This window comes from Chamaea fasciata, unplaced genomic scaffold, assembly GCF_029207755.1.
Source record: "Chamaea fasciata isolate MVZ Bird 193981 ecotype frontalis unplaced genomic scaffold, bChaFas1.0.hap1 SCAF_8, whole genome shotgun sequence".
Taxonomy (NCBI): domain Eukaryota; kingdom Metazoa; phylum Chordata; class Aves; order Passeriformes; family Sylviidae; genus Chamaea; species Chamaea fasciata.
The window spans coordinates 4264933-4277930 of record NW_027094093.1 but is presented as its reverse complement, the minus strand read 5'-3'; the positions used below and the strand labels follow the sequence as shown (position 1 = coordinate 4277930).

At 47.7% G+C, this 12998-nt stretch overlaps 1 protein-coding gene across 7 annotated transcripts in view; it reads right to left on the bottom strand.

Moving 5' to 3' along the window:
• The window catches only part of IKZF2 (IKAROS family zinc finger 2), a 116094-nt gene extending 106849 nt beyond the window's left edge, over nucleotides 1-9245 (bottom strand). For 2 of the 7 annotated variants that reach the window (XM_066189445.1, XM_066189443.1), the window contains exons 1-2: nucleotides 6137-6310; nucleotides 5302-5406 (exon numbers count right to left, since the gene is read on the bottom strand). In XM_066189445.1, coding sequence (XP_066045542.1) covers nucleotides 5302-5406; nucleotides 6137-6170 — 139 coding nt within the window. In that variant the 5' untranslated portion in view covers nucleotides 6171-6310. Of the gene's footprint in view, nucleotides 1-5301; nucleotides 5410-6136; nucleotides 6311-7498; nucleotides 7535-8467; nucleotides 8844-8977 lie in introns of those variants that run through there. The other 5 variants (XM_066189441.1, XM_066189442.1, XM_066189440.1 and 2 more) reach the window with 5 other exon arrangements.
• Between the last annotated feature and the right edge of the window lie 3753 nt (nucleotides 9246-12998).

The following is a 12998-nucleotide window of genomic DNA, read 5'->3' as shown; positions in this document are numbered from 1 at the left end:
ATGTTTTTGCAGCCAAGTATGAGGCTCCATAGGGAATGCCAGGACAGTGACAGGAGATAGGAAAAAATACACAGGGAAGCCCTTCACCATGGCAGCGTGGGCTACAGATACCCAAACACCAACTCATTGCAGAGGCTACTCTGTGCTGGCTTACATACAGAGGTTGTACCAGAGGAACTATTTCATGATTCTAACCACACCAGTGTGAAAAATCTGAGCTGATGTGGATAAAGCTACAACAATTCAAGGTACATCCCAGGAAATGCTTCATTTCCAGTTAACCCTTCCCTCTGGGTTGCGGTTTTTTTCAAGAAACACAGTGTAACGCTACTTTGCAAAACTCTGGTTTCTTAGGTGTGGAAAACCCCCTCTATTTCTGTTAAAATTCTGATGATCACGTTTCCATTTAATATTTTTTCCTTCTCCAACTCCAAGAAAGCTAAATGCATTGGCTAAAACTTTGATAACTATTACTGCCCTGGCAATTCTCAGGAAGTCTGAGGATAAAAGACTGAAGCAAAGAGCGTGCTCTTGTAAGTGTCAAAGGAGCTCACTTCTTACAGTTCCCTGCCACACTTTATTGAGCTCATCCTTCATGTCTGAGCTCATCTTGGCAAAGTCCATCTTCACTGTCCTTCAACCTGCCAAACCACAGGTACATCTGTATTGGGCATCATCGTGCAATCCCATAGCTGAGCTCTAAAAAAAATCAAAGTGTCAAGACTGCAAAGTCAGACACAAAGGACTGGAGGACATCTCAAGTGACTGTCAAAAGTCCACCTCCCTGCACTGAGGCAGGAGATACCCAGACCAACAAATGCTGCCTACCATACTCCTTAAAGGCTGCTGAGGAAAGGAGATTCCTCAGCATCTTGAGGCGATCAGGTCTGAGTTTTTAGCACTTTCCAAGATATTTGGAAGAAAAGGAGACCTGAACCCCCAGTTCAGAGCACAGCAGTTTGACTGCCAGAATTCTTCATGCCCCAGTGCACACATCAGGGGAGTGACTGCCTCGAAGCACTAATTCAGCAGTCCCCCTCTGCAGCCCAGCCTGGCCTGCTTCAAACACCCTCCATCACCTCATCCTAGTAAAAAGCCCACAGCACACATGGAGCCAGGAAGGAATCCCAGAGCAAGGTTCAGCCTCGCATGCCTGGGAGTAAATTCTGGTGGTGACAAGGCTTGTTTGCCATGGAGCTGAGGCACAGAGCAACTTTTAACTTTATGCGGCTTCATTCCAACAGTCAGGCTCCAAAATTATATTTCTTTATCCCTACAGATGTGCTGAGAGAGCTGCGGAACATGTAACTCTCTGCTCAGGACAACACAACTGTGACAAAACAGGAGTTGTACAACAATTCAGGCTTGAAAAACGAAAGTGATCAGGAAAGATTTGGGGCTTTGATGTCACAAAAAAAAAAAGTGCAACTGACAGTCCACCCTGATCACCTGGAATGTAGTACTCGCTACATTATAACAAAACCTTGCCCAGGTCCTCTTTAAACAGAGCGGCTGAAATCATTCCCACTTAGTGCTGCTGTCCCAATTAGTGATCTCGTCAGGCAGCACGATCATTCCCCACCATGGAGAAAACGCAATCGCCTCATTATTTTCAGCAGCAGAGTCAGCCGACATGCTTTAGTCTCTTAATGAATTAATTCTCATAACTTCCTAACACTTCAAGCTACTATAAACACCTCCTGAAAGCATACCACAATTTTAATCGGTTTCAAACATCAGATGTTGGGTTTGATATTTATGATTGCTCTGACTCTGTTTCGTTTAAGGGCTCCTTTTGTCTATGAAAGCAAAGATAAGAAAGTTAACTGGGACACCCACTGTCAAGCCTCTAATTTAAGGGGAAATTGCCTTTGTCGCTGACAGTCAGATGCTAATAGCTGCTGCTACTATTTTCCCTATGATACCAGGCCAGTGATCTTAGAGAAGTGTCCTTCATCCTACACAAAGCAATGATTGAGTCAACTAATTGAACAACTGTGCCCCTGCAGTTTCTAAAGCAGACATTCCTCTAAGTCCATTTTAACCTACAGGAAAAAAAAATAAAAAATCTTTAATAACCGTAGTAAGAACTCAGTGTGGTATTATGGAGAGGTGACTGGGAATTATTTCTTTTTAAAGCCTCTTTTATAAGGATTCCCCATTAGCCTTTAATTAGTATGCCAGCTCCTATTCGGAGGTTTCTGATCACTCATAGCCCAGTTCAACACTCACGGATGGGAACAAGACAGACTCCCTTGAACTCGGTGGGGTCTTTGGGGGGGCTTAGGGCCATGCAGGGAACTCTCCAGCCCCAACACAAAGTTAATTGAGCAAGCCTGTGCCACCTAGCTCTGGGTGTCAGCCTTTGTAAGAGTTTTTCCTATGGAAGATCAAAAGTAAATCTGGACTTCCAGATTTGGGGCTATGTAAATCTATCATCTGTACTCAGCAGGTGTAACATTAATTCATCTTTCGCTGTAGAGAAAAGTGAGATGATCTATCAACCTCTCTGGTTTGACTATTTACATGTATTTTGAATCTCTGCTTACATAAAACTACAGTGAAGTATTTTGGAACACAGCATCTGCCAACACACATGCGGTGTTCTGCTAAAGGCAGGTATATGTAAGATCATCAGTTAGCTATGACAGGTGATTTAGTGTGATTCATCTTTCAGGATCACCTCAATCACAAGGAAAATTGAGTGTCATCCCCATCCATAACCTACACATACCATCTAGACACTTGAAAATGATAATAGGTTAAAGGATGCAGGAGCCAAAATATTCGACCCAAACCCTTTTGGAACAGAACCTGAAAACATCAGTAACCCAGACAGAACTACTAACACAGATTGCCAGGGGCTAATGAGCACAGAAAACTCTTTACCCAGCACATAATTTTCCTGTTGCTGGGAGAGCACTACTCAGTCATTTCAGCACAGATCCAAGAAGTTTCCTTCTTTTGGTGTTTCTCCTCCTGAGCCAGACACAAATTCCAACTATATTAAGAGCTGTGGTTCAAAACAATTCAATGGAACGCAAGAAGAACAAAGGTCAGAACTTCGATCTCCACCTTGCAGGTGCACATCCAGAGCACACAGCCAAAGAGGGCCGTGAGTTTCTGGCAAGGACTGGCAACCAACCTGGGAGTGAAATATTTGGGATCTGCTCCCTGCACCACCTCCTCTGTTCCCAAGTCCTACCCAGCCAGGATGACACGCCCTGGGCTTTGCTGGAATGGCAGCCAACATCACTTTAATCTCCAGCAACTCACTGGAAATCAAACCAACCTGAAACAGAACACAGCCACTGCCTCGATTTAAAACAATGGATGATGGGTCAATCCACTGGGAGCTACTAAATTCATACTAAATATTTCAAACAGCTTTCCACCTCCATCTTTCCTTAAAAAAAAAAAAAAAAAAAACCAACCCAAAAGAGTTTTTAAAAAGAGGTGCAGGCCCCTGGGTTACCAAACCTTTGAAAGGATTTCCTGTGCCCCATAAAACAGGTGGAAAACTCTAAAGCCCAGCCTGGTGATTTAGCCTACACATGCCAGATTCAAGATTTGGCCAAAAACCTTAAATGAACCAATGTAACAGCTGCCACAAAAGCCAACAACCTCTGATCAATATCTTCCACGTTCAAGGCAGCACAAGCTGCCTCTCTGCAAAACAATCCTAAAGCCTGCAAAGAGTAAATAAATTACAGTAAATTTAAGAAGCTTGAGTTTTGTTTGGCTTGGGAAACCCAGGCAGAATCCTTTATTTTTCAACAGCAGCGCATCTTTTTAACACAGAGCAGCAATGATGAAAGCATTTAAAACACCTGTGAAAGACCAAAAAACACCTCTAAAAAAATAAGATATTCACCAAGGCTGCAGACACATATGTGTTGCAAAGAACTAATGAAGCTTAAAAAACATCGAAAATGTTAACACGGTGAACATGAAAATACTGAGTGCGTTAAAGCCTTTTGCATTGCTTTATTCTAGATCTTTTTATTCCTAATTTGACTTTGGTTTTCAGTCTAGATTATAAAGAAGATTTAAAACACAGATACTTTTTTCCCTTCCAATGAAGCCTTCCCATTAATAAAAAGGAAACAAAGAAAATGAAGAAAGTGAGTAGTAAAACTTTTACAACATAATAAAGTATATCAGAATCCCAGTGCAGCACAATTGGAATTGTCTAAAGATGCTGAATTATGGGTGGCTGTCATATAAAGTTCAGTCCACGGTATTAGAAATCATACTCTCCAGCAACATGTATATAATTGAGAGATCTTCATAATAACCCTCAGTTTAAAGGCTCATAAAACTGTGCTTTACCCGTAATTTGCAAGAGGAAAGAATTCTTAAAGGAGAGGAACATCTTTTTCTCAGAAGGACTCTGAAAGCAATACATTGTGCATTTTTAAGCAAGCAACCCTAGAAGCTCTCCCCTTCTTTCATAGATTTTGGTAGGGCATCATACTAACCCTGGGCTTAAATAGATAAATATGTACCTGTAGTACACACAAACTGGAAAGAAAATCAAACAAACAAACCAGAAGGCATCACATCGAGAGGAACACTCTGTAAGTATGTTGGAAGTAAAGCACATTACATTTTTACCGGACTGTAAGTGCAGAGGTTATATTTAGGTAAATATCTTGATGTAACGCTGTAACCAACACTTAAACAAGATAGGGCACTCACACGCACAGAAAATGAAGATTGTTGCTTTCATGAAATCGAGGAAACTACATTTATCCACCTCCCATATACAACAGGAGATTAATTCTATAAATATTATCAGCTCTTGACACTCTCACTCTGCAGACTCAAAAAACTCTCAGTTTCTACCTGACATTCTAAACAGAACTCCTTTCAGTTTGTTATAATCAGCTATAGTTTTGTAAATAAAAATTGTTTGTTTTCAAATACAGCTACTTCAAGCTGTTTCGGGAAGCAAAGTAAGCAATAGTATTAATAATAATAACAACAACTTCTGTTTGGATTTCAGAACCTGAGGAAACAAAACCAGCACACGTTAAGCCTAGTGTTTTCCTACCTGGAGCAGGTAAGGACCAGCTCTCAAATGCCACCTTGGGATAGTTCAGACTAGTAATCCCGTTCATGTTTAGATGAGACACCAGCACAAACAAGAACCAAAAGACAAGAAAATCTTCCCTGTCCTCCTCTGTTATTAGCAATGCCAACAGCAGTGGCTAAGACCTGGTAAGCAAAGCAAGGACCAGGAGGACCAGACCAACCCAACCCTCAGCTAGAGAGAAACAGGCTTAAGAGGAGACTTACTGCCTGCCATGTGACAGGGCGAGGTGTGCTGCCCATTGGGAGTGCTGGAGGTGAGGTCGATGGCCATGCCGCAGTGCTCCCTTTCGGGCGAATAGTCATTGTCACCTGCCAGCACAACACAGGGCCCCCGTCAGTTTGTATCCCCTTCTTCAGCACAGACACGCGAAAGATCAAGAGCCACAGCCCGCTCGCCCCCTTCGCCCCTGCCCTTCCCTCCTCTCCTGGCGGGGTCTTCCAGAGCCTGTCACATCTCGACTCTCAGTGGCCCCAAGGAAACATCTGGCTGGTTTTAAAAGCCCCCTCAAAGCTACTGTCACCAGTCTTTAACACACACTCCTGTGGCAAACCTTGTCCAAGCTGCTTGGTTTTAAGTAAGTTAGGATTACTTTTCCATTACCAGACAGGGAGAATCCCGGCTGGAGAGGGGAAGACTGGAATAGTAATTCAACATACAGACCACCCCCCCCCCAAAAGCTCTGGGTTAACTGACAGTTGAACAAAGCATTTACACAACCCCCCTCACAGAAAACAAGAGACATACATAGGGAAAGGCATAAAAAGTTTTTGGCTGCCGTTTGAATTTCTGGAGACAAACTCTCTCTCATTTGCAAAGTTCATTCACCCTCAGCAAATATTTAAACCTAGAGATACTCACCCATGCACCCATCCCCATTCATTTCTCAGTCATACAGAGAGTTTATATTTAAACGCTACTAATTCAGTGTCAATGCAGACACGGTACACAAGGAAGCTAAACTTTCAGGTGTCTGCAATATACAAAGGACAGTAGGAGAAGAAAAGTAATTCAGAATAATCAAACGAAACGACTACTTACATGTAATATATCCATCAACAGCCTCTGCTTCCATAGTCAAAGTGCAGTGCTGCAAGGCAGAAAAGTACACCCTCAGAGACGCCTGTCAGTATCAACCATTAAATGATTAAACTTACTTAAAGCCCTAAGTAGTTGCCCATTTTATTGCTGTTGCAACCACTGCCTAGAGAGACACACAAGTGCACTGCATGTGCTCGTTTGCAAATCACTGAGCTCTTCCCGTAAATGATGTGAGCAGACATGCAGCTGCCTCCTGGCCAGGTGACACCTGGATCATCCTGGTCTGACCATACCTCTCTCCCTCTGCCCCACTCACGTTTTTGCCCGATCTGAGAGTTTTTCCCTGACTTCCTGCTTGTTTGTTCAAGCTGGGATGGTAATGCCTTATCAATTATCTGCTCTATCTGCAGCCAGAACAGACTTTGAGGATTTGGATACTACTAACAATTGCTCTTTTCACATGCACTACAAGCGACTGCCTCCTGGTCTGAACAAAATAAACCCTCCCGTGTCCATTCCCCTCGGACAGAGCTGTTCCAGCTTTGTCTCACACCTGTGTGCACACACACCTGTACACACACCTGTTCACTCTAACCCTATTTATCTGCCACAGCACGGGGCCAAACATCACATTTCATACTCCCAGATCACACATTTTGTGGTGTGAAGCAATCTTAAAGTTTCTGGAAGCACTTTGCTGACACAGAACAAGCTATTACTTTCCCGAAACCCAAGTAACTGTATAGAATGACACCCCCTAGCTATCATTTGATATATATTGTGGGGAGGGAAAAAAAAAAAAAAGAGAGAGATCAATAATCATAACTATGTTCTTTTAAGTGGAAAAGTTAAGAATCTGACATGACCAGAGGAAAATTTTATTTCCTCTCTCCCTCCATGGCCTCTTTTTTGCCTTTAGTTTCAAAACTCTCACTGCACCAGGCAGCTAAATTATTCACAATGAGCCATTTCTGTATTGATCGCCAAGTATATTTAGCCCTGGCTCCTGGAATTTCTCCATTACTTACTGGAAAACAGGCAGCTTCACTTCTTGTCTCCAAAACCACTTCCCTCCCCCTCCCTTAACCCTCTTTCCTTCCCCCCCCCCCCCACTCCCTGCCTTTCCCCCAATAAATAAATACTTTTCTCTGTGTTCTTCTTTGGTATAAAGCAGATCAAATTCCCAAGGCATTCAGCACATAACACTTAAATTTCAACCTGCCTAGCTGCTACCAAACTCTCTTCAATTACTGATTTTCACAACTCTTAAAAAGAAATCTCAAAAAAAAAAAAAAACCAAAACAAAACCGCAAACAAGTTTTCAGAACAGGTAAGTCACTTCCTCAAGCCCTTCAAAATTACCTTATCTTCCCCCTAGTCCAGGTAGGCAGGCACACACTGAGAAAAAGAAAGAAACATCAGAAGCAACAGGGAAAGATCATCCCAGCCAATGAAGTGGAAGGAAAGAAAGGGGAGGAAGGGAGGAGGAAAAGAAAGGAAGACAAAAAGAAACACAGAAACATCCATAACCTAAATTAAAACACGGCTTGATTTTTATTTTTTTTTTTTATTTCTTCAATGGGGAGAGGAGGAGGAAGAGGAGAGGGAAAAGAAAAAGTTTGGTCACCATTTTTAGGCTGGTGATGGCAAGTCCCAGCTGCTGAGCCTTCCTCTCCACAAGGAATGGAGGGGGAGTTTTGCTCCAGCTGAAGACACAGAAAAATGGAGAAAGTTTTTAAAAATGGGTTTTTTTTAAAGGCGGGGGGAGAGGAGGGGGGGAAAGAGAGATGGGGAGGGGGGAGATGAATAGGGGAGAGAAACTCGCCCCCGCCACTTACAGGTGGGGCATGCGGAGCCGGGGAGCCGGGAAGCCCCGGGATGAGCCGGCGGGGAAACTCGCTCAGGAATGGCACATACTTTGAAGGAAGATGAAGAAGAAAAAAAAAAAAAAAAAAAAAAAAAAAAAAAAAAAAAAAGAAAAGAAAGAAAAAAAAAAGAGGGAGAGGGAGGGAGGGAGGGAGGTCAGCCGGTGCTACAGCAATGCGATTAACTAGCGCGGAGAGAGAGAGAGAGAAAAAGAGAGAGAGAGAGAGAGAGAGGAAAACTTGATCCACCGGTTCCCTACGGATTCCAGGGGATCGGGGGGAGCGGAGGGAATGCGGGGCGGGATGGGAAGAGGGGATGCGGGGCGGGATGGGAGGGGGGGGGGCCCGGCGGGCGCACTCACACCCCGCGCAGCAAACCCGGGCCAACTTCCCCGGAGCACCGCTCCGGCCTTGGGCGACGCCGGGCTCCGCGCCTCATCTTGCCTCTCCCCGCCCCTGCCACAACCTGTCAAAGTCATGGAAGTCCTGCCTCGCTTGTCATTTCATTCCCTTTCCCCGCTTCTCCCCGCCGCAGGCCGCAGCCCCCCGGGGGCGCGCAGGTGGCGGCGGGCGCTGAGGGAAATGGCAGCGGGGCCGGGCTGGGTAACGGACCGCCGAGACCCGCCGCGCCTTCTGCCCCCGCTTCTTTTTTGGTCTTCGTGGGGGTTTTTTTTTGTTTCGTTGGTTTGGGGTTTGTTGGGTTTGGGGCTTTTTTTAATTATTTTTTATATTTTGGGCTAACAGCAACAAGTCATCGGCGCCCGCGGGGATGCTGCACAGCCGCGCTCGGCTCGGGGACCCTCCGCACACACAGACCCGCACGGACGGACCGAGCCCCGCGTCCCGCCAGCCCCGGAACGGAGCTGTCCCTCCTCCCGCCGGGGAAAGGGGGACCGGGGAGGGAGAGGAGAGGAGGGGAGGAAGGGAGGGGAGAAAGAAAAAGAAAGAAATAATAAGAAGCCAGGCGCAGATTTACCTCAGCCGCGCAGGCAGTGAGTCAGTTCCATCCCCCTTTTGTTTGTGTGTTTATTAGTGTCGGCTCCCTCTGCCCAGTGGAGGTGTGTTTGTGCACGGCAGTTGGCTGTGGGGGGACTAAGGCGGCGGAGGAGCCGTAGCTAAGGGTAATCCTGTTTTTACTTCCTCCATCTTCAGAGAGCAGAGGGTTAGCCTGGGACAGCTGGTCAAACCCCGAGAAACCGATCCGGCGGCGGCGGCGGCGGCGGCGGCGGCCGCTCTCCCTCCCTCCCTCCCTCCCACAGACACACACACAGACACACTCATTCGCTCCCTCCTTCACACACTCCCTTCCCTCCCTCACACACACACAGATACGCGCACTCCCTCCCTCCCTCACACACACACACGCTCACAGGCGCACGCCCTCACACCCATACACACCTCCTCCTTCACACGCACTCCCTCAGACACACGCTGTCCCTCCCTCAGGCTCAAACCCACACACGCTCATTCACTCCCTCACACTTGGCCCCCGTCCCCCTCCCCACGGACTCGCACCCTCTCCCTCACGCACAGTCAGCCCCGCACACATCCTCACTCCCTCACTCCCACTCAGCCCTGCACGCGCACTCACTCACCCCCTCACACTCAGTTCTTCCCTCAAAGTCCCTCACACGGACACACTCGCTGCCTCACTCGCACTCAGTCCCTCACACACACGCACTCGATCCCACGGACGCTCAGTCCCTCTCTCACACACACACACACACACACACACGCTCACACTCACACGCCCGCTCCCCCTTCAGGCCCTTCCCCGCCCGGCGGCGCCTCAGCCCCCGCGGGGCCGGCGCGGCGGGGGGCGGGTGCCCGCAGCCGGCGCGAGGCCGCTCAGCGCGCTCGGCAATCGATTACAGGACAAGCGCGGCCGCCGCCGCCACAGTGCGCGCCCCGCGCCTCACGCGGGCGGGCGCGCGCGCCCTCAGGGCACGGCCGCGGCCCCTCAGGGCGGCTCGGCGCCGCGCACCCCCCGCGCCCCTCCGGCAGCCGCCGCCCAGGGCCTCCCGCCGGCCGGGCGGAGGGACCGGCGGAGTCATGATTCAGCACTGCTATTTATAACCGGCCGGGGGGCGGCCGGGCTTGTCGCTTAATTAAACATTTGCCGCCGACACGAGTGGAGTTTCCGCGTAGGGACGGCCCGGGTGCGAGTAAAACCTCTACGTGCCATTCCACCCCGCTCCCGAGGAGTCGGCGTGCTGGGGAAAGTGTAGAAATCAGCATCATTGCCATGAGAGAAATCCTCGCGCTGCCCTACAGCCAAGGCTGAAGGAACGGCCCCGGGTATTTCCCACGGCGAAGGGACATCCCCACAGACCCGCTCAGGGGCTTGACCCAACCTCCCCACACCTGTCTGAGGGTGAATGCTTGATGTGCTTCCTCACAGAAGTTTTCCCTGCTTTCCACAGGTCCTGGGTCAGGTGCAGCACCGTTGTCCTGCTCTCTTCTCTTTGAAGTGCTGGGTGCCGGTGACCCTGGTGATGCCATCGTTAGGCGCCAGAGTTCACGGTCCCTTGAGGAGCTGAGGTTGTGTCTATCATGCGTGATGTGCACGGACATTAGGAAATTTCAAATTGCAAAATTAAGCAAGTAAGCACTAGAAAGCGTTGGGATTCAGGCTGCCTATACACCCTTGAGCCCCTTGACCCAACAGAGATGGGAATGATGGAAGAGTTATCCTTGATTTTGTTTGGTACCAAAGGAGAGTAACGTGCATTTTGCCACTGAGACAAACACCGATGGAAGTACCACCATCACTGCATACCCACATTCTTTGTATATCAAAGGCTCTAGGTACTGGAAAATTTTGCTTTGAGGCGAAGTCTTAACTACAAAGTCTTGAAGCAAAAGCCTTAAGTCCTCCTCTCGCTACACACGAGCACGATACTGCTGTAAGAGACAAGGTAGACCCCAGGTTTTATTAGCACTGCCACTTCACATCAAATGAGATTCTGCTTTGCAGAATAGCAGCAGAGCCACCCAACCCTGAGAGAGGGAGACAAACCCCACTTTGGAAAAGACACTACATGATTCAGCCAGCCCAAGACACTGAAGTTAGTTGACAGCTCTCTCCCCAATACCACAAATTTGAGCCAATTAGTCATTGTGCCACATCTGTGAAGTGGGTTTAACTTAACTCTTCTCATTTTGCATAGGAAGAAGGCAGAAAGGTCAGGGGACTGGCCACAGAGAGCACTCAGAGCTGAGCCTAGAAAGCAGACTTCGTGTTTCCCACGCCTACGTATCAACAGCTAGACTTGGCTTGCCTACACCAGAAAATAGACTGGCATAGCTGGAGCTGGATAATTATACCGTAACAGTTTATGCCGGAATAAGTCTCCTTGCGGACACTCTCCTCCAGATGGAAAGTGACTTCCCAAAAGCTGTCCAAATGAATTCACTCAGCAGCACACACTCGGAGTTTTGTCTTTCCCCCCATTCCCCTTCCCCTCCTCATTCTGGGGGGTAAAAATTCCTGAGATGTGGGTCTCGGCAGCATTTTGAAGCCTTTGATCACTTTAACAGACCATTAAAAGCAGGGACAAATGCAAAACATGTCATTGAAATGCTACAAGTCTTGTTGTCAAGATTTTTATGGTGCTTTTCATCAAAATGTTGAAAACTGAAAGCTTCCAGCTGGCTCTCCTTACAGGTAATAACTTAATAGCTAACAGCTTTTCTCCCAGAGCTGCTGGAACCTGCTTGAGCCATGGAAGCTGATGGGAAAAGCCAGCCCCATCCTCTTCAGCAAATATTTTCTGATTTTTTCAAATCCTGCTGCTCTGCAAGCCTTTGAAACCAAATAAAGCTGTGAAAACAAGGAGGAGTGACCAAGGGAAAAGTACGGGGCAGGGAATAAAGTGACAGGACTTGGCTTTGTAAATCAGCTTGCCAACTCCAAGGGCTACAGGGATGAGCGCATCCTCACTACAGCAACGCAGGGTTGAATCACTGGTTTCAAGGGAGAACTTGGCTCTGGGCTGTAGCAAGAGCTCCACAGTGATTTACATTGCCCGACTCAGCAGAGCTGCTGTGGTGATCTTGAGGGCCAAGTGACAGCTTGGGGATCAAGAGAGCCGGATTCGCATCCAACAATGACCAGAGGTCCTCCGCGTGATTTTGGCCAAGCCATTATTTCCCTGCCTTTCAGTTCTGCATCTCTGAAACACAGCAATTAACACAGTGAGAGCTTTTCTTCTGCTGAGCAGTGTCCCAAGAGCAGTTCTCAGCTTTGCTGCATTTCAGAGGTCCCTCTGGCACACCTCTGAAAGAGCAATTCCTGGAGCTCCTGGGAGCCCCTTTCCCACTGCCGTCCACAGGACCTCAGCCCTGCCTGCCCTGGGACAGTGTCCTGCCACACAAGTCCAGCTGTCCCCGGCATCACAGGCTGTGCCAACAACCGCCTACTCAAGAGCCCTGATGTCCTCCTTGGCACTTGCTCAGTCTCCCTGAGCCTTGGTTCCCCTCCTGTGTGCTGGAGATAACAGAGCTCCCTGGTCTCACAGGAGAGATTAATTTCTCATCATTTGACAGCAATGTGCTTTGATAGGTCTGATGGGCTCAGCCCGTTTTCAGCTAAATATTTAAACATTTAACCCATATATATGTGTGTGTGTGTGTATGCACATGCACGTGTGAGAGTTATTATTCAAAACCTCCATCATGCTTTTTATGTAAATTCTGGTTTAAAGTTTCTAATTTCCATTTTTTCTATGCCTGTATAAGGTCAAGGTGCTCTAGGAGTTCACTCCCAAAACCTTCTATCGGGTATTCACGTAAAGAGCAGCTCAGCACAGCGGAAGCTCCAGACTTAGGTATGCTCAGCAAATTAAAAAAGACTGATGTGCCCCACCGTTGCCTTGGACAGCGCTGAGCAGAGCAGCAGACCCCTGCATCAGCTCTCTCTTGCTGTTGGACTGAGCCCTCCCTTCCCTTCCCACAGAAGGGGCACTTTGAAGACAAACTGGATCCAGTCCCAATAT